Raw genomic sequence first — 22438 nt, 5'->3', positions numbered from 1 at the left:
CCTCTTGGTTCTCATTATGATATAATCGATGATTTAGGACTTGGACTAGATTGAAAGCAGCAGGTAGAGCTCTTCCTTCATCAAAATAAGAGAGCTAGAGCTTTGCCCGGGTTGATTTCCACTCCACGTCTGCATCCTCCTGTGAACAAGGGAAACAAGACACCATGATTTAACAGTCGAACTCCATCTCGGGGGTGGGAGTGGGGGTGTAGCCTCCAAGTTCTGGAAGCAGATTTCTAAACAGGACTCCGATACACTTGTGGATCCTCACTACAGGGGTACACTGGGGAGTTTGCTCTCGCTAAAACCTTATGCAATTAGTCATTCCAAAAGATCTCCACTTCTTGGATTCAGCAGGGAAAACAGCAGCCAGTTCATTCTCCCCTCACACTGGGTATTTTTACCAATATTGTCCACTTGCCTCTAACCAAAGAAGATATCTCATGGCCACTTACTCCTGTTACCCACAAACATTCACAGCTCTGCTGAGATACCACCATCAACATACTACTCTTTTAGAGCAGCATTGTCCACAGAAATACGTGAGCCACAAAGGTGGATCACATAGGTAAACTTACTTTCTAGTCGCCACAATATAAAAAGTAAAATGGAACAAGTGAAATTGATTTCAGTGATATATTGTATTTAATCCAGTAGACCCAACATGTTATCATTTCAACAAGTAATCATTATAAAAATTATTAATGAGCTATTGCACAGTTTCTCATACTGAGTCTTAGAATCAGTGTGTATTTTGTACTTATGGCCCATCTCAACTTGGACTAGCCATACTTCAAGTGTTCACTAGGTACATGTGGTAAGTGGCTACCATATTGGACACCACAGCATATTTCTTACTGAGTATTTTCTATTGGTTAGAATGCTTCCAGGGAAGGTGCTAAGAGATTCTGCATATGCAATTCAAGGGGAACAAACCTGACTATGGTTAGTCAGGCCATAATAACTATGACTTAGTAATAATTACTTCAGTTATAGTTGTTACTATAGTAACTATAATTACCCCCTTCCCTGGTGGTGGTGGTAGATTGAAACCCCAGACCTGTTACTTCTGAGTTGGTGTCAGTGCCTGAATGCTAACTGGGCTTCCAAGTGGGAGCAGGTGTGTTCTGTAGGCAGGCTCCTTAGGGGTTTGCGGCTAGGACAGAGGCATTGGGTTTGGGATCATGCAGACCTGGGCTCACAACCCCTTACTACTAGCTGTGTGACTTTAGACAAGGGCCTGGGCTCCGGAGATGATGCTGCCTCCCTCACATAGCCCTGAGATTGGCATTGAGTATGTGCTCTAGAAATGGTGGTTTCCTCTCCCCACAGGCATTGGTTACATTCAAGCATCTGTGTGAGGTTGCAGGGATGTGCCATGAGATATAAGGTCGTCACCAGTAGGTGTGGTCATTTTGTTTGCTTTTGCTGAGACCCCATCAGCACCTGGCCTGGTCTATGGGGCATCCTTTTAGACTGAGAGCTTTGTGAGGGCAGGGGCGCTCCTTGTACAACAGAGAGGTGTGACAGGGACACTCGGCCTGAGAGGAATGGTAACATAGTGGTGGGAACATGGGCTTTGGAGCCCTCCTGGCTCTGTCACCGTGGCAGGTGATTTAGCTGCTCTGGGCCTCAGTTTCCTCATCTGTAAAATGAGGATAATAATACCTACTTCATAGGTTGTTTTGAGAATTAAAGGAGTTAAAGCCTGAAAAACACTTAGTGTCAGACTATTGGTAAACCCTCAGTAAATACTATTTTTTTAAAAAAATATTTTTAAATTGATTTCAGAGAGGAAGGGAGAGGGAGAAAGAAATAGAAGCATCAGTGATGAGAGAATAACACTGATTGGCTGCCTCCTACATGCCCCCTACTGAGGATTGAGCCCGCAACCCAGACATGTGCCCCTGACTGGAATCGAACCCGGGATTTTTCAGTGCACAGGCCAATGCTCTATCCACTGAGCAAAACTGGCTATGGTGATACTATTTTTTATCTCTGTAGCTTTACACAGTGTGTAGTGTTCAACCTTCAGGCATTTAGCAAACATTTATAGAGCACCTACTATTATTCTGGCATATGCTAGGTAGGCACTGGGGATGACAATCCATGCCCTTGTAAACACACACTCTGGCAGTGACACAAGTATGTTAAACAATACATCAGCTAGACTTTTACCTAGTGTTGTGCTAAGAGCCGTGGGAGGCTCTGGGTATTCAGGCCTGTGGCCTGGCCCTGGAGATCAGGGAAGGCTGTGCTGGTGACTGGCATTTGAGATGAGATCCAAGGGATTGTAGTTCCCAACCAGGTTAAAGTGTGGGTGATCTGGGAGGTGGAGAAAGAGTGGGAGTTAATGAGTAGGAGAGGCAGTGAGAAGTGTAAACAACTCTTGAGACAACTTTTGAGAAAGTTGGCAGTAAAGAGCAGGAGAGGAAGAGATTGAGAGCTAGAAAGTGAGATTGAGGGAGGATTTTTTGTAGTTACCTTTTAAGATCCAGAGACTTACTTGAATGCTGACAGGAAGGACTAGATAGAAAGGGAGAGGGTGATGATGCATATGGAGTCAGGATAATGGCAGCTCCTGAGGAGGCAAGGGGGCAAGGAGCCAGGGCATGTGGGCAGCCTGATTGGATGGAGGAGGGCAGGTGGGGCAGAGCAGGGGGTGTGTGGATTTGGACAGTAGATACTCAAGATCTACTGACTGAATAAGTAAGTGTTCTCATGGAAGGCTATATTAATATATACTCTCCCAAAATTCAGTGTGATCTGGAGTACTGGGCACTTTCAAGAGGCTTTATTCCACTTCTCATGTTCCTGCACACGCACCGCCAGTGAGATGTGGGGCGGGGGGGGGGGGGCGAGGACTCTCACCTGAGGAGGAGAAGTGTGGGCTGCAGTGAGCTCTGTCCATCTTGTGTCATCACACTGTTGGGATAACTTTACAAACCACAGGGTTGCCCCGAACTAGTAGGCATCAATAACATGGCTTTACATTTCACATTCATTTGGACCAAAGCATGATATGCTTGTTAGGATGGGGCCAACCTTCTTAGGTGAGTGGTACAGAGACCCACGGATTACTGGTTTCTCTTACACACGGGAAAACTGAGGCCCAGAAGGGCAGGGAGGACTAGTTAGCAATAGCTCATCAACATAGGTGACCAAATGGGCATAGCACTTTAAAAAAAGATGTTTCTCAACAGATGCTGCATTTCTGCAGGGGGAGAGTACAAGGAGGTTGGGGAGGGGGAAGGGGGGAGGGGGAATGAGGGCTTCAGGGCCTAGCTTTTCCTTGCCTAATCTATCACATCGTTTGACCCCTTTCTGTGTTGTTCCTACTATTTAGCATACTTTTTTTGGAGGGCATTATGGACCAAATGTGTCCTCCTAAAACTTATATGTTGAAACTCTAATCCTCCATACATTAGAATGTGACTGTACTTGGAAATAGGGCCTTCAAAGTGGTAATTAAGGTTAAATGAAGTTATAAAGATGGGACCGTAATCTAGTATGACTGATGTCATTATAAGGAGAAGAAGATACACCAGGGATGCATGCACAAAGAAGAGCGGCCATGTGAGGGCAGAACGAGGAGGCAGCCACCTGCAAACCTCGGAGAGGCCTTAGGAGAAAACAGCCCTGCTGACACTGATCTTGACTTCCAGCCTCCAGAGCTGTGAGTAAATAACATTCTGTTGTTTCAGCCACCCAGTCTGTGGTATTTTGTTATGGAAGATCTACTTAACTAATACATGGAGGTCTTTATTTTTTCTATGTGAGAAATACACAAGTAATTGTTTCTTATAAAAGATTTAAGTGCAGAGATATAACAAGCACATGTGAATGTCCCTTTCAAAACTCCTCTCTCTTACTCCCTTCCCCAGAAGGTGTGGAATGTTTTCTCTATCTTTCTCTACTTTTTCGTTCTGTATATTCACATTTGTATGTAAACAAGATTTACTTATATTCTTCTATCACTTGCATTTTCCCCCTCAATATTATAGGAATTTTGCTATGTCAGCACAAAGTTTTTCTCATTGTATATATAGTATTATATACAGTATCCTATACTATATTACAGTTTATTTAAATATTCTAATATTGATGAAGTACTTCCAAGTTTTTCTTTAATGAAAAACTATGTAAAATCATATTTCTGCATGGATCTATTCCTAGAATTGGAATTATTGAATGAAGGGGTTAGTGCATTTTATTTTGTTTTAATTTTTAGTTTATTTACATAACTTTATAATAAATAAATCAAATAACATGATTTCTGAAACACAAAGAGGTATAAATGGAAAGGCATCCAACCACCTTTGTCCCCTAGCACCACCTCTTAATAGTACCTTGCTGTGCATCTGTCAGGTACTCTTTCAAATACTTATACAATCATAACCACCTCTTAATAGTACCTTGCTGTGCATCTGTCAGGTACTCTTTCAAATACTTATACAATCATAAATTAATATGTATTCCCCTCTCTTCCTTTCTTGCACAGACAGAGTACACCATGTATATTGTTCTACAACTTGATTTTTTTCACTTAACACTCTATTGTAAAGGTTTCACCAAATCAGTGTATAGAGAACATCGTCATCTTTTTTTAAAACTGCACAGTATCTCACTGTTGAGATGCACCATAATCTATTTATTTAGATTCCTGTTAATGCTCATTTAGTTTATTTTTAATTTCTTGCTGTTCTAAACAAGGCTTCAATCAATAGATTATGTTTTATGCATTTTAATTTTGATGAATGCATCCTGGGACATTCTCTTGACTCCCTTATCTATTTGGCAGAATTGTATTAGTCTCTGAATGGCCTTCAGGCATCACCTCTGTAAGCTTCCTCCCCCATGGCCAATCACAGTCTCTGCTTTGCACCTTCTGCACCTTGTAGGACTTCTTTTGGTGCTCTGGCCCAAGGCACTACAATTTGTTGATTGACATGTTTTGTTTTGTTTTTCACTGAACTGAGTTCTTCAAAGGCACGGACTGTATCTTAGTCATTTCTGTATTATCATGCCTACCACAGGCATGGCATACAGAAAGGAATTAATAAATACATGTGAGAGGCAGAGGGAATGTGGGCTGAAAGATACAGTTATTTTGATTTGCTGTGGGTCACCTGTATGCCATCCTGTGGGGAAACATGTAAAGAGTAAAGAGTCATGAACCTGAGTCTTTCTGCCTTTGTCGGGCCATTTTATGTGTGGTGCCCACTATGCCATGTGGCAGGTGACAGGAGTGCTTCTTGGAGCAATCCAGGAAGAATGAATGCCTGTTTGCTGTTTTGGCTTCACATTAAAAACACGGGGGTTCTACAATCATTGCCTTCATTGCTGAAAACAGCAATGTAAATTAAACCAAGGGAGAGAGAGGATTTCCCATTAACGGTCTTACCTCAATTTCCTGATACGAGTTGTTGATCATGGCTATTAGCATATTGAGCAGCACTACCACCATGGTGACGTTATAAACGCCATAGAGAACATAGCCAATGTTCTCAATGAATTTGTGGTCATATTTCAGCACCACTGAGATCACTTCAGACAAGCCAAAGATGGACCAAAATAAGGTTTTGAAACTTTCTTCAACCCTGCAAGGAAACAGCAGTCATTTCAGGCAGTTTGTATCAGCTAATACTTTACACACGAAAGTTGCTATCACCTAGACTTCAGTGGTTACCCTTGAGTGGGGCTGGGGCTGGCTGGTAGTGCCTATATTCTGAAATAATGAGACATTCACATTTCTAAGAACACTTGGAAAAAATATTATAAGGGGCAGGTTCTTTCTTTTCATTCAATCAATTTATTTGGACTACTGACAGTAGTATCATTTTTATCTTGTAATTAAACATTTAAAATTAAACGCCAGGGCAAATATTTATTCTAATACAAATTATTTTTCTCAGAAGCACACTCTTCCTTCAGTAGTTTGAGACTCTTCTCAGACTACCCAGTCCCACATGAAAGGAAGAGGATGGTGTCTACTGATGAAGCTGGCATCACTGGTGACTGGGACTTGCTGGGCACTTGACACAGATCAGCTCACTTAAGCCTTATGACCGCTTCTGTGGTGGGCTCGCTTATTACCTCCATTTTACAGATGGAACCACTCAACGCTCAGAGCCTATGTGTCTTTCCTGGAAAGTGGGATGCAAATCCAGGTGTGTCTGAGAGTTTAAAATGGTGTGTACTTCAAACCACTATCCTTTCCCACCCCCTGGCCCTGTGGATTGAGGCCAGCCACGTATATCAAGTCCTCTAAATTTGAGTTGAATGATCAGGAATGAGAGTGGGGAGTTTAGTGTGTCCATATTGTTGCAGTTTGCTAGGTCAACACCCAAACTGCACTCTGCAGCTCACTCAAAGTAGTTACTGCATGTGCGTTGAGGAAAGTTTGAACACCTGGCATTTAGGACACTATTTGACGCTCATGAGATTTTGGAGTTGCCAAAGTACCCTGGTTTTAAGAGTAATATCCAAGCACATTTCACACTGTACTTTGTGGTCCTGACCCTGTATTAGTTTTATGACATAGAACCTAATCAGAAAGCTGGATTTTGGTTGGGTGGTTTAGAACATGCACATGTATCTGATAACATTTGAATGGCTGAGCAATTCTTTTAGTTTGCACCCAGATTTCTCGTATCATTTGTGAGAAAGCACTTCCGTTTTTCTCTTTAACATTTCAGATTTTCTACACTCACCCACAAATGGCCAGGATTAGCTAGATTAAAAAAAAATCAGGGTTTCTTAAGGATTGGTATTTATTTGACAAGATGTACAAAAATACTGGTACTTACCACATTGGAAACATTTCACTCTGACTCGCATGAATGTTCCGCTCTCCTGTGTGTGAGTGTGTGGGGGCGTAGGTATACGTGTGTGTCTAGCCAGCTGTTTGGCTCTATGCACCGCTGTCTGAAAACTAAATATAGAAGTGTTTTTTTGTGGTCATTATTTGTTTTTGTTTTCCTTTAAAAATATGAGTTTGGAATATTTAATTCATTTTCATTTTAGCAAGAAGGAATTTCATTGGAGGTTTGGAAGTAACCACTGGGTAACAAGCCATTATTGTAGAGCTCCAGCTCCTGAGGCTACTTTGAGAAAGAGGGAAAACTGTTTCCTCATGCAAGATGCAGCTTCCATTTGTGTAAAAAAGATGCTGTTCCTCGTGGAGGCATTGTCTCCATTTAGAAGCAATCTTTTGGTTATCACCCTAGTGGAAGGGAACAATGGCCCCACACCAAACCCCAGATGCTAGGATGCGGCCTCTCTGACAGTTGTTTCCTTCCTGGTGGGTCAGGTGGAATCTGGAGTACACTCTGTTGAAAGGAGGGGCTGGGCGAACAGGTACTGGTCTAGGATTATGCACTTAAACCACAAAGAGTCTAAGAAATGGGTAATATATGCGACTGAGAGACATTTTACAGAAATTCATCTTCCCTTTCTTATCTTGGAAAACCCCACAAACCTTTGGCTGACACAATGAAGCAAGCAATTATAGAACACATCAAAGGAAAGCCTTCTGAATTCTCATTAGGGAAAATGCCTAGGTTCAGTCTGTATTTTTTCACTTTTGCTTCTTCCTATGATTTTTGCCACCAAGCTCTGATTTATCCTTAGTGCCTTCTCTTAGGCATTCTATGTCAACAGTCTGAAGGAGGCAGAGCTGGCCCATTAAGCCGTACATGTTCCAGTAAAAAAATATTTATAGATCCCTAAACCTAGGCCCATGCCTCTCCTTTACCACTCCCACCCTTTGCTCCCCCCTCTGAGGCTTGGAATGATGAGCTGTTCAATTGTTGTCTGGCTTCTAGTTAATCTTCAAAAATGTTTTATTTCTATTCTATAGCTTAAGGATTAGCCTCTAGACTTGAATTTGACCATGACCTCCAGGAGAATCTAATTTCAAGAGGCCTGGCCCAAGCACTTTGGGATTGCCAGAGTGAGAGGAACTCCCTTGGCATCTTACCTGGCAGGAAGGGGTCTTACCCAAACAAAGAATGTGTTTTTAACAAGCTCTTCTAACCACTAGGGGATATCTATAGCCCCTGCTTCCTCTTATTATGGGGCAAAATGAGTTTCAGTAAGAAATAACTTTAAAAAAAGCAGAGTCCATTGGTTTGAATAATCCAAAATGGCTAGATTCACCATTGTCATCTCTTGGATCTTTCATTTATACTCACACCTCTTTACAGGAACTTTCAGTGGACTAACGAATATAATAGTTTTGTTGTTATTTCTCAGAGGGGACCTTATGGGCTGAGTTATGCCCAATTAGCTGGACTAAGTTGTGAGCAATTAAATATTTTATCCATAGCTCAGCTCATAACTAAAATATATTCTGAACAGAATTGAAGAATTCAGTGTTTCAGAATTACATGAACAAACTGAAACATTTATGTTTATATAATCTTGGTCTGTGAGAGATTTCATAAACCACAGAGGGAAAGAATTGTCCCAATCAAACTTGTATACATAAAAAACGTAAGTAAAAATATAAGGTAAAAAGACTAAGGGAGTAAAGAATTTGCCACACATAGGAAATAGATGATGTCTTTCTTACATAAAGAGCTCTTATAAATCAATATGAAGATACAGACATCCTCGTAGAAAGAAGCAGAAATATCCATGAAAACTTGATGTTTTTCTGGTGACAATAAGTAACTTGATATGCCCAATAATTAATTTGATATGCCATGCTTATGGCATCTTCTGGTGGAGTATGTAGCAGGAAACAAATGAAACTTCTTCTCACTGCCCTGAGAGGGAAGAGACTTTTGTTCACTTTGACCTTGGAAACCTATAGTAATTATTCTCAGAGAGAAGCTGGCCTCAGGTAGAAGGCAATAGTACATTACTGATTTCAGGAGTTTGGGCATTGGAGCTAATCCCAATGTTTTGTGAGGTTATGATGCTCTCTGAGTCATGTACTAATCAGCACCACAAATTTTAGGAGCTATGGGACTCAGAGCATGGGGTTGTCTTTTAAGAAGAAAGTATCTTGCATTTGGCTTCTTTGATACTCACCAGGAAGCCACTTGTCTCACAAAAGGCCCCCACTGTCAACTAGCTGGTCTCAAGGCTAAATTTAAGGTTCTTTACTGATAGAGAAGGCAGCCACTGATTCTACATCATCTTCCTATCCGCTCTGGCTAGCTACAGAGTTTGCCACAGATTCCTTCAATTGTGTCAGTCATGGGAATCTTCACAGAGATAGCTGGAGGCAGAACAGCAAAGGTTCATGCCCAGGTTCAAATCCCAGCTCCAACATGTATTGGCCTTGTGAGCTTGGGCATGTTATAAAACTCAGTTTACTCATCTATGAAATGGGATAATGGTGTGTTATTAAGTTGCTGTAAAGTATATAGTAAGAGCCCAATAAATGGTAGCTATTATTTTTATTCATTTGTTTATTTGTCAAATATTCACTGACCTCCCAGCTATTGTCCAGGTTATAAGGATACTCTGCTGCCCAGAACATGTTTCTGTCCTTGTGGGAGTCCCAGTCTCAAGCATGCCCCATAGAGTGAGTGAATGCTATAAGGAAGTAAGCAAGGATTCTCCATTTGCCTTGCCTTACCTTGCTGGGGAACACATAGAACCCCATCAGCCCCTCAGGTGCTTCCACACAAGACTGAGTGGAGTTAATAAATCAGTTGCCTATTGACTTTTCTGAACAACCCTCATCTTCCTTCCTATCTGCAAAGATCATCACAAACCCTTGATTTCATGTAAATCCTCTCTGCTTTCTCCAACCCTTTCTGTCTTTCAAAATTTGACATGTACTCAATAGGCCACCCTGGCATAAGAAGTGCTCCTAATGAATAAAAGGGGAAAGTGCCTATGAGTGATGTTGACTAGAGCACGATTCACCCCCCTCTTAGTGGGTGCGGTGTGTGTTGGGGTGGGGAGGGGAGGTTGGAGCTGATTTGTCAAGTAGAAGGCAGGGATGTGGTAATCAGTTCTCTACCAGATCTGTCTCGCCTGCATAATGGGACTTTAATAACAGCTTGCTTAAAGAGGCAGTTGTGTATGAGAACAAACTGATCAACAAGGCGACCGTTTGGGAGGATCGTTATAAAAATTGCTGCTTCTTCAGAATGCCATGACGCCCTTCCTCCAGTGTCATGGCATTCTCTCTCTCTCCTCCCCCAAACAGTTAAGTTCATTTACTTACCAAATCTGCACATAGCAGGGTAAAATTAAGCAGGAGGATCAGCTCCTAATAGACTGTTTCTCAGTAGCAGGTGTTGGGCTAGAGTTCTGCTGAAGTAGAAACACTGGACACCTGCCACTGAGCTGGGAGATGGAAGAAGATGCTTGGACCATAGAGAGACTCTGTGAGAGGGCCATGCTTCTCTAATGCCCAGACTGGAGACTGAGAGCAGTAGGACCAGGCTTTAGGAAGGTCAGGGGAAGAGAGTGAGACTCCAGAGAAAGTCTGAACCTCACCCCTGCTATGCCCTGCTATGCCCTGCTAACTTGTGTGCTCCAAATCACTTCCTGTTTTTCACTTCTTGGTTTTTCTAGGGCCCTAAATGAGGAGTTTGGCTAGTGATTTTCACCCTTTCTCATCTCGTGGCATACATAAACCAATTACTAAAATTCTGTAGCACACCAAAAAAATATTTTTTTGGCTGATATGACAAAAAATAGGTATAATTTTGATTAATCACACCAGATGGCTATTGTTGTATTGGCTGTTTTTTTGTTTGTTTGTTTGATAATCTAAGGCAGTGGTCAGCAAAGCGGCTCACGAGCCACATGAGGCTCTTTGGCCCCTTGAGTGTGGCTCTTCCACAAAATACCACGTGCGGGCACGCACTTACAGTGTGATTGAAACTTCGTGGCCCATGCGCAGAAGTCAGTATTTTGTGGAAGAGCCACACTCAAGGGGCCAAAGAGCCGCAGTTTGCCGACCACTGATCTAAGGGAAAAGAGATCAGTGCCCTAGACTAAATAGTCAGGTATTGCATGTTTTAATAATTTCTGCATTATCAGTTGAAAATCACTGATTTAGATAGTCCAGAAGTAGAGGAGTCTGGCCCCAGAGTCAGTGCCAGGGAACTTGGATGCACAAAGCCTAAAGCCTGTACAGCCCAGATTTATTCATACTGAAGACCAAACTCTTTCTCCAGGAGCCTGGTTGCTTCTCAAGGGCAGAGCTGTGCTTTCTTCACCTTTGAAACTCCCAACTTAGTCCAGATTTTGGCTCACTGAAGGTGCTGGGTAAGCTCAATGTCCACTGAATGAATGAATACATCCCTGATGCACATTTTGGCTTCTCGGTTCCCGATCCCAGTGTCACCTAGTCCAGGTAGGGCTCTGGTGAGGCAGAGTGCAGGCTTTGAAGTTAGGTAAACCTGGGTTTGACTGTGAGCTTTTGGTCAAATAACTCTGTGCCTTTTTTTTTCTTATTCTAGCTGTATAATGGAAAAACAACAATCTGTACTTCATAGGGTTGTCACGAGGATTAAATGAGTTAATAGAATGCTTGTGAAGTGCATAAAATACTTACTGGCACATAAATGTGTGATAAATGTTACTAATTTTATTACCAATATTCATATTTTTTCTTGCTTAACTGCAGTTGGCACCAGCATCAGGGCAAAAGACTTCCACCCTACAATCAAGTCTCAGAATAATCCTTTAAAAACATGAATCAGATCCTGCCCCTCTTCTCTAGTGGCTTTCCATAGGCTAACAACTGAACCCAGTCACCTAGCTCAGGCCTCAAGGCCCCGGGTAATCTGAATCCTCCCCACCTCACTAGCCCCCAGCAGCAAGGCACTCCCGCTTCTGTGCCTCCCCGTTCCTCCGCTGGGAACGCCTTTTCCCTTTCTCTCCACATGGCCACTCATTTTTCTCATCCTTTAGGCTTTAACTGATTGTCACATGCTCAAGTAGGCCTTCTCTGACTGTTGTGTCTGAAGGAAGCCCTCTCCTAATTCCCCGTTCGTACAGTGTCTTATTTGTTCTTAGCTCTCAGCACTTAACCTCTTTATTTAAAAAAATTATTTTGGGTCTCTTTTCCCTGTTATCACATTCATGGAGGAACTCGACCTCCACAAGGGCAGGGCCTGCTCACTGTTCTGTCAGTACCCAGAACAGCACCCAGCTCATAGTAGGGACTCAGTAAACATTTTTGTCAATGAATGGTTAAATTCTGGGAAAATGAGTGCTCAGATTCACCCAAGAACTGTCTCTTCTGATAGCTCTCTAGAGCTAACCCTGGACAGTTTAGTTTCCTGTCCCTCTGTCACTTTGAAGAATGACAGTTTAAACCTAAGTTATATCCTAAAACTGAATTTTGGTGAATAAAAAGGTAGGGATTTCTTCCCTTTAGGATGGCTCCCATCAGTCTGAGTATAAGAAAAAGGACTTGGGGAAATGCCTGAGAACATGCTGTGAAAACATCCAAAAGGGCACATTTTCAGTGTATCATCAGTTCTTTTCCCTCAAAACTTTGTGAGCTCTTAGCCTGTTCCAGAAGCTCAAAGGTACTAGGCTTTTAAAATTCATGTCATGAATAAACATGAGGAGAGGATATAAATAAACATAGGATAGTAGAATGCCTTTTGGTAGCAGGCATAATCATCCTTCTAAAGTAGCCCAGGAGCCCTGGCCAGTAGTTAGAGTGTTGGCCCACACACCAAAGGGTCACAGAATCAATTCCCAGTCAAGGGCACATACCTGAGTTGCAGGTCTTTCTTAGCCTGACCTGGGGTGTGTGTAGGAGGCAACCAATCAACGTCTCTCTCTCCCCACCTCCCACCTCCTCCTCTTCCTCACTTCCACTCTCTCTAAAAATCAATGGAAAAAATATCCTTGGGTGAGGATTAACAACAACAAAATAATCCAGGAAAAGATCTATATTTTTATCACTTATTGCACTTATTGGAGAGTTATGCTAAGATAAGAACTTATGTTAGACCCAAGGTATATATTTAAGATATATATATATTTTTGACACACAAAGGCCAGCCTCTTTGAGCTGCTCAGCCTCTCTTAGCCTGACCTGGGCCCCATCATTTGCCTCTGCGGTTTCCTCCATAAACCTCAGACTTCTCTGTGCTGATTTCTCCACTGAAAATGGGCATAATAAACTCTATAATTCCCCCCAAACCCTTATGCCTTACTTGAATTTATAAGATGAAAGGCGAGATTATAATTTTCAAAATATAATACAGTATGATAACACATCTATCAGAGGTGCCCATATTTCAACACTAAAAAATGTATCCTGGAAAAATGTGTCCTCTATAATGTGAACATGGCTGATTCCATTCTACATCCCACGTAGGCCACAGTCCTGTGATGCCAGGAACTTTCCCTGGTTTCTCTTAATTGGCCATGAGTTACAGTGAGTCTCTGAGGGCAGACAATGTAACCTAGCCTTGGCCGCCCAAGCAGGACCTCTTCTACAGACAGATCCTTCTTAGGGGTGTGGTTCTTTGCTGTCAGGAGGCCCCTCTGACTTGTCACTTCCTTCTGGATGTCTCTGGGCCTATATGGCTCCCCTGTCTCCCTTTTTCCCTTTCTTGGGCCAGGGAAATCTCAGGCTCTTGTTTTCTGCTTGTCAAGCACAATATTTCACTTGTAAAGAACCATTTTACCCCTTTCGCAAGTCTCTGTTTGGCCCTCAGTGCTGAGAATGGGGTCCTCCTTTTTAAGGCCCCACTATTCCTCCAGTCCCTTAGGACATGGACTATATACAAGCTTCTGGGAAGTGGGTCTGTTTGTCTTCATTTCTGTTGGGAATGGGTCCTGGAGAAGGCCAAAGCCCCTGTCTCTTTCCTGAATCACCAGGGACCTTGTCCTCCTCCCCGTCATACCCTCCTTGACTCCCTCCCCAAATCCTGGAGCCTTCCAAATGTCAAAACCCTGAGAACGTTCTCCTTCTCTCACACCCCACATTCAGGCCATCACCATGTCCTAGCCACTCTAACCTCCTCAACATCCCTGCTCCATCTCCCGTTCTCCATCACACTGCCACTCCCTTAGTTTGGGCTTGCATTTCTTTCACCCAGCTTCCTGCCACAGTCTCATAATAGATCTAGCTCAGCATCTTTCAAGTTGCTTTATTTTAGAACATTTTCTCAATTGGTAACATGCCCCCATTCCTGTGACTATTTAACATCTGTCTTCCCAACCAGTCTGCAAGTCCCATGATGGGAGGAGCCATGACTGTTTTTGCTCACCATGAAATCTCCAGCACCCAGCGTGGGCCATGCAAGGCTCCTCCTCCTACCCTCTTGAGCCCAGCTGCCACAGTGCTCTCTCTGAAGGCAGATCTGATTTCACTTCCTCCTTTTCACAAAGCCTTAGTGGAGAGCTAACAACCTATCAGGGCGAACTTCATTGGCTCCTGCTGGGTTATCTGATCTTACTTTCTGCCATTTCCCAAAACTCTTGCCTACTTGCCTACTTTTTCTTTTCCTTTTTACAAAAGTTTATTCTTAAATGTACAACAGCCTCCAAGATAATATTTCATTCTAGCTATAGGTGGCAGCAGATAGTAGGGCAGGGAATCCAGATGTTTAGACAGGAATGGAATTAAGGATCACCATGCCTTAGGCACAAAGAACAGCTTACTTTTTTGGCAGATTTCTTAATTCCACTGTGGCCAGGGGGCCCTTCCATGTGCCCCTCAGTTTGAGCTCCTCATATTTCTCCTCTTTTTGTTTCTGCTCCAGTGCCTTATCTTATCTGTCTCCTTGACCTGCTTCTTGCCACCTTTGTGGCCAGATATGGAAAAAGCTTTTATTTTTTTTAAAGAAAATTTTTGTACCATGAGGCATTGAAACATCCGAGCACATCAGTATATGGGCGGTAAGGCAGCTACTTTCTCCTTCACTTCAAAAAAAAAAAAAAAAAAAGGCCCTGCTTGTTTATACTTTGCACAGGCTGGCATATCCTTCTAGTCACCCTCAAAGACCTTTTTAGGGTCACCCCCTCCATGAAGCCTTCCTTGACCTTGCCAGACAGAGTCCAGTGCTTCTTCCTCATTGTGCTGCCCAAGTACCCTTTTGAGGATATTTTTGATTAGAAAAGTCTCAATCCAGCTATACTGTGAAGCTGTCTCCATAATAGCTGATGCTTGCTTTTTTTTACTTTTCAGACTTCCCTACTTGTTTATGAGATTCTTAGGGATGAGAGCATTGTTCTGTTAACCTCAATGACCGCAGAGCCAAACACAGAACTTGCCATTGGATAGCTTCTCCATAATATTTGTCGAATGAATATTCACACTTTGGAGTAGAAAGCTGCTTTACCCAGGGGACAATCGCAGGCTGCATATTTAGTGCTGAGATATGTAGAATCACCAGGTTCTCAGTGATAATCATTAATCTGAATTTCATATGCTGTTTTTTAGAATAGCCATAGGAAAGCTATTGTAAAGACACCCAGCTTCTACCTCAGAGCATATGCCCTGGTGTGGGAAGTGGAGGGGATTTCTGGTCAAAAGGTGGAGGATGGGCTTGGAGTCATGCAGATCTGGGTTCAAATCTTCTTATTGGTTCTGTGATCTTGGGCAAGTTCAGCATCTCTCCAAGCCTCAGTTTCCTGGTAGTAATATCTGTGTCATTCCATTGTTAGGTGGACCAAATGGGAAAGCAGCACATACGCTTATCACAAATTGTTCAACAATAGGATGGTGCAGGGGTCCTGGGGTGGGGTAGGCATGGACAGAGTCTCAGGGAGTCTCCCTCAGCCCCAGTGCTCCTTCAGGTTCATTGGAGCCAGCCTCTGAGCTGTGGGCACTGAATCAGTGCCTTCTGCCCCTGCTGGGCATACGAATCTGAGTCTGGAAATTTTCCATAACTCTCATGGAAAATAGAAGCTTCTAATTTTGCCTAGCACTGCTGAAGCTCCGTCCATTAAAAAGATTCCTGGGAGACAGAATAACCTTAGGAAAAGTATTATTTTTTATTAGAAAAGTCTCAACCCAGCTATGCTGTGAAGTTGCCGCCAAAACAGACTGTGGAAAAGATGGGCTGGGATCATCTTTGGGGGGTCAGGGCCCACATTTAATCTCCAATCAGAAGTAAGTGGGGGAGGCCAAGTTTACCCAAAGGGAAGACGAGGAGCCCATCATGGGTCCCCCCATCCTGGGCATTCTTGGTCACATCTGTGTACCTGATCTGCGATGGTCACCAGTTGGATGGGTATAAAGAAGGCCATCTTTTCCTGTGCATTCTCATTCAGCTGCATTTCATTAGTGGGCCAAGGAGTTTTTGTCTCTCTTTTTCTAACACTTATTACAGAGTGCTGGGATCCCAAGATTTCCATATAGTCTCTAAGCAGAAAAATCCTTGCTTTATGAAATATGTCCATTCCAGCAAAGTTGACTATAAAACAAAACACCAAAAACCAAATCCTATTTGTCTACTGATTTCCATGATAAGATCAAAGATATAGTCTCATTTAGAACAAAATTCCTAACAGTTGGAATTGAGAGCTTTTCTTACAGGCTTTCTGAAAGAAAGTGCATTCTCGGGCAGTTTTCTTTTCACATCCTCACCCTGGCCTTAGGATACTTGATTTTGTACTGAGAGCATAAAACATACTGAACATCTCCTCCTTCCCGCGGGTCATTTGCAGTTTCTAATGGAAGTGGCTTGGAGACAGTGAGCTGTTAGCAGGTGCACTATCTGTCATGTCCAGGCAGCCCCGTCGCTGCTCTTCCCTTCAGGTCAGCCTCCTACACAGAAGCAGCTGTGAAGCATGACCCAGACCTTTGAGGAAACCATTGGTTCTGAAGTGAAAGGAAGCTGAAAGATTGGGAAATGCTTATAAGATCTGACTCCAGAGCTCGCTTTTTTAATGCAGAGTTGAGACTGGTCTCTATCTCCCTATCTGAGTAATGATGAGGTTAAGTCAGATCAGCATTTCTCATTGCATGGTCCTAAGACCACCTGAATCAGAATCCCCCAGTGGCTTGTTAATGCAGGCTTCTAGGCCTTATGTGGAACTCGAAGGGGTAGAGCCTGGAAAGGCCCAAGTTTAGCCATCTCCCCAGATGATTCTGGTATGGTTTGAGAATCATTGATCTCAGTCAAGACTGCTCAGACTGTGTGTTTATTCATCCTGTGGCAGATTCCGTTCAATCTGTTTTCTTCTTACCCCCTCCTTGAGGTCTGTCAGATGAGGGATGGCAATTTGAGTGGGGAAGGAGGTATGTGATTCCAGAACTGGAACACAATGGGGATTAGGGCAGGGCTTGGTTGAGGGTTGGGGGTCTGCCATTGGTAGAGAAACCTTTCCTTTTGTCCCAGGATGTCCCTAGTCTCCCGTCTGGGATAGTACTCTACTGGGTGGGGTTTAAGTGGGAGTGAGCTGACCTGGGACTGCACCCCTAGGGTGAACAAGGTTCCTGTAAGATAGCTCTCTATTAGTTCCTAACAGATGGATTGCAAAGTAGACTCCTGAACAGTCTCTAGGAACCTAAGCTGCCCTTGAACATATCAGGGGTGAGTTTTTGGGGTGGGGTGGGGTCAATAATGGGGCAAGGATACCTACACTATGCTCCTGGCCAAATTTCCTTTCTGTAGGACTGAGTCTTCCAACTCTGTAAGACCATCTTTCCCTATAAGCTCAAAAGGACTCCCCGTGGGTGGGCCAAAGGGAAGATCCTGAGCTGGGAAGGGCGGCCTGGGCATGAGCCACTATGAAGTAAACATTCACCTGAGAGGGGTCATTGGTCTTTATCATCAGCTTAGCTGGTTCTCAAAATAGCTCTGAGTTGCCTAATGCACAAGACTCACTTATCTCTAGTGTGGCTTTTTGTTTATCAAAGAAGTTTCTAAGCGCTGACATGCTCCAGAGAGCATTCAAAAGGTAAGAGGTGGCATTTACAAAAATCCATTCTTTCCTCTTCACCTCACTGCTCTATTGACTGTTTTCCTGTTCAATCTAATCCTATTTACAGCTGCGCATCCCATTTTAGGAGCTGCCAAGGTGATAAATATCCCGTCCTTTCTTCACTGCACTTGCTGCCACCATAACACCTTCCCTTCCCCATCCTGAAGGGCCTGGGTCCTCTTTGGTTGGGTCCCTCATGCCTAGGAAGTTTCTATTTGGTTCCCAGCACATGGGATAAGCCAATTGCTTTGTCCCCTTCTCCTCTTTTCACCTTTCCCCTATAGATTAGCTGTGCTACCTCTAGCTGGGAATTGTGGCCAGGTCAGTCCTGCTCTAAGTCATGACCTTTTCCATCTTCCCATGTGTCATGGCACTGACCTCTGAGGAGCTGTGGGCAGGCAGTGCAGGAATGTGGCGTAGAAATGGGATAGAGTCCACACGGTCAGGTTCCCAGTCTGCCTCGAATCTAGCTTCCTTTCTCCTGTTCATTCCCTCATTCTTGTTAATGCAACACTTGGTGAACAATACTGTGTTCAAGCATTGTGCTAGACCAGTGGTCGGCAAACCGCGGCTCACGAGCCACATGCGGCTCTTTGGCCCCTTGAGTGTGTCTCTTCCACAAAATACCATGTGCGGGTGCGCACTTACAGTGCGATTTAAACTTCGTGGCCCATGCGCAGGCGGGCCACAGGATACGCAGCAGCATGGGGGAGGTACATTGTTTTGAGGTACGTTCGCTGAGGTCGACCCCTTCCAACTCTCCCATCCACACTCCTCTATCTGAAACAAGTATACAAGACGAGTGTGGATGGGAGAGTTGGAAGGGGTTGACTTCAGCGAATGCACCTCAATCAGATTGAGGAAGTTTTTAGCAAAGGCCAGCTTAGGAGTACCCTAATTAAGTTAATAACAATGTACCTACCTATATAGTTTAAGTTTAAAAAATTTGGCTCTCAAAAGAAATTTCAGTTGTTGTACTGTTGATATTTAGCTCTGTTGACTAATGAGTTTGCTGACCACTGTGCTAGACTGGAAACACAGGAGGGACATCAGGGCCTCACCATGAAGGGTTGAAACTTGTGTTTATCAACTGACATCTTGACTGTTGCTCAATAACAGTGCATCCCGTAGTAAATACATTTAACTTTGCCTCTAGCAGGTCTACAGCAAATGTGCTTTTGGGTGATTTAATTCCTTCCACAGTCGATCACTGGGTTTTGGAGTACAACGGATTCACTAATGATCTTGGCCTGAGCTGGTAGACAGTTTGTAAATTAGGCCCCTGTCCAGAAAGGGTCCTGTGGAGCCAGATCAGTCTACAGGTACCTTTTCTTGCAGCTTACCCTCCCCTTTACTCCTCATTCATCATCTCTATTATGATCACCACCATTCACTGAAGCTTATTATACACCAAGACGGATTCAGTTCTCTTTCCTCTTATTGGATCCTTACAGCAATCCTGTGATGCTGATCATCTTAGTGTTCTCACTTCAGAGCTGGGGAAACTGAGGCCTAGGGGGTTTAAGCAGTTGCTCAAGGCCATACTGCTTAATAAGATGAAAGCTCAGACTAAAACCTTGTCTGTCTGAGCCATGGGGTGCATGCGCTGAGGGGAGGACCTAGGTACTCCTCAGGTGCATTTCTCAGCACTGGGCCAGGCACTTGCTCTATGTGATCATACACTACTACTTTGCTTCAGAGAGTAATAGCTCTGTGGTTCAGCAGCACCAAGGCCCCACCCTTCTTGGTAATTCCACTTGGGTGGGGCATGGGGTTTCATTGCATTGGGTCTGGGTTCTTAGAGATGTCAAGAAGTACTTAACCCTGTTGGTCCCAGCTGCTGTGCCTGTGGCTGGAGACCTGACTATGGCTAGAGATTCTGGGCAGGAGCTGGAAGGCAGGGAGAACTTCTGGGCCTAGGTGGCCTGGGGTGGGACCTGGACGAAACACTTCTGTGCTTCAGGCACTTTACTAAACTGTCTCATTGATCACCTAAGGGGTATTTGTGAGTAAGATGGGAAGTCTTATTTATACTTGTCTGCACAGACACAAACTCGGATAAGCCCAGTGACTTGGCCATTAGTAAGGTCATCCTTTGCTATAATGAAAGCTCAGGTCTGCTATATTCTAGCCCACTGCTCAGTGCTACTTATCCTCTCCAGGAGACGCCAGGCATCCCCCACAGGGGGAAGGAACACAGGTCTTCAGGGAGACAGGCTCACTGAGATCTGACACCAGCTCTGTGGGGGAGGCTGTGCCACTGCCTTGTTCTGTCTGCAGCAATTGTTTCTGGGCCCTGATGTATCCACCTGACTGTGCCCAGCCTCATGCTTGTACCACATGTCTCTTGCTTCCCTCGCCTGGGCCTTCCCTACTGCTGCTGAGGCACATGATACTGCAGGACTTGCTCAGTGGCCATGCACAGGTGCTAGCTCGCCCAGTCAGGCACGGAGAGCTGATGACTTGTGCCCACTAGCAGACCTACCTCCCATGCTATGTGGATATGTTTTCCCCAAGGGCTGCCCTGGAAGTGCAGGCAAGTTAATGTCCTAGGCAGTGACTTTGACTCATGACAGATAGCAGATGGGAAAGATCTGGCTGATAAATTCTTGATTTCTCATCCTGATGGGCTATTCTGAGATGTGGCATTTCCATTAGTCTTCCCGGAGAAGTCTGTCATGACCAAGTTTTATGTTCTGGTAGATGGTGGCCAAGTTAGCAACTAGTATGTGCTTTCCCTCCTCCCACACTGCATTTTCCATTTTCCTTCGTCTTATTTCATTTCGATTGCAACTCTCTTGCTCCATTAATGTGTTGGCATGCAAGATTTTCCCAGAGCATTGTTTTCTAGGCAACACAGGCTAAGCCAATAATAACAGTAGTGATAATAGTTCCTTCCATTTATTGAACTTAGTGTGTGGCAGCTATATCAGCTCATTGAATCTTCACAGTATCCTAATTTTCTTTAAATCCTCACCCAAGGATCTGTTTTTATTGAGAGAGAGAGAGAGGAGAGAAACAATCGATTGGTTGCTTCCTATATGTACCTTAACCAGGAATCAAACCTACAACTTAGTTACATGCCCTGATTGGGAATTGAACTTGCAACCTTTTGGTGTATAGGACAATGCTCCAACCAACTGAGCCACCTGGCCAGGGCACACTATCCCTATTAAGCAGGTACTATTATTATCTGTATTATCCTTATTTTAAAGATGAAGAAACTGCTCTGGCTGGCGTTTGATTCCACATCAGGGCACATGCCCAGGTTGTGGGCTCGAATCTCCAGTGTGGAATGTGCAAGAGGGAGCTGATCAATGTTTCTCTCTTGCATTGATGTTTCTCTATTCCCTCTCCATTCCTCTCTCTCTAAAATAAATATATATATATTTTAAAAAGAGACCAGAGATAAAAAAATAAAAGATGAGGAAACCAAGGACCAGAGAAGTTAAGGAACATACAGCGTGTAAGTGGCAAAATGAGGATTGAACCCAGCTCTTCTGTTCCTCCAACTTGCGAACACAAACTCTAAAGTACCCTTGAATAAAGTCGCCGTTAACCTTTAGAAATACCAAGGAAACCTGAGTCTCTGCAAAGAGCTACCTGCAAGAGACTCTCAAAGATTCATAGAAAGCCCATAGAGACCTCAGGGGAGTCCTGGGATACTCACGTTGTAAACGCTGGGTTGTACTTTGCACCTCGGTAATAGGAGTACAGATTGAACATCCCAATCATGAAGGCCACAAATACCATGATGAAAATGACCATGAACTTGAAGATATCTTTCACGGTTCTCCCCAATGAGATCTGCAAGGGCCCAAAACTTTCGTTGGCTGGCAGGATGTACGCGATTCGAGAGAAGCTCAGCACGACAGCTATTGCATACAGCCCTTCTGATATGATCTGAGGGTCTGAGGGCCACCACTTGTCCCTGGCTAAATGAAAACAATCTGGGTTACTCTCTGGGGCTAGGATATGCTCTAGAAGAGAAACCAGTTAGTCATCTTTAGAAGTCTCTAACCTTATCACATGCCATTCCCATCCTTGTCTTTAAATTGATCCCAATACGCTCCCTCTTGGAATGTGCTGGACCATCTGCCTGGAACATTGTTCCCTCACTACAAGGTCCATTTCATTCCCAATTATTCTTCAAGACTTTTCTCAGCTGTCATCAATTTCAGGAACCCCTCTCTGACCCCACCATGGGATAGGGAAGCCTCCCTGTTCTCCTCTACTCCACCACAGTATCGTGTATACCCCCTGTTGTGGCACTTACCATGCTACTTGCTATAATGTGTTTGAGGCACTTACCATGTTACTTGCTATTCTATGTTTGAGCTCCATCGGCAGGGGCTGCCCCATTTATGAGTAGATGGAGGAGGAGGAGCATGGACTTAGAGTCAGACAGACCTGAGGTTGAGAGTGGCCTTTCTACACACTGGCTGTATGATTCTGAGCAAGTTAGTTAACTTCCTGAGTCTTATTCTCCCCATTTGTCACTTGGGAAATAGCCTAGGAGAGCTGTGGTGAGGATGAAATGAAATCATATATGTAAAGTGCT

The 22438-nt window shown here is 43.8% G+C and overlaps 1 protein-coding gene across 1 annotated transcript in view; it reads right to left on the bottom strand.

Moving 5' to 3' along the window:
- TRPC7 (transient receptor potential cation channel subfamily C member 7) overlaps positions 1 to 22438 on the bottom strand; it is a 259805-nt gene that overhangs the window by 9059 nt on the left and 228308 nt on the right. Inside the window, 3 exon segments of the mRNA XM_023752170.1 lie at positions 43 to 139; positions 5405 to 5600; positions 21548 to 21812. Of these exon segments, the coding sequence (XP_023607938.1) occupies positions 43 to 139; positions 5405 to 5600; positions 21548 to 21812 (558 nt within the window).

The sequence above is a fragment of the Myotis lucifugus genome, unplaced genomic scaffold, assembly GCF_000147115.1.
Source record: "Myotis lucifugus unplaced genomic scaffold, Myoluc2.0 scaffold_28, whole genome shotgun sequence".
NCBI lineage: Eukaryota > Metazoa > Chordata > Mammalia > Chiroptera > Vespertilionidae > Myotis > Myotis lucifugus.
Note: the sequence above shows the minus strand (reverse complement) of the source record. Positions and strands in the feature narration are given on the sequence as shown.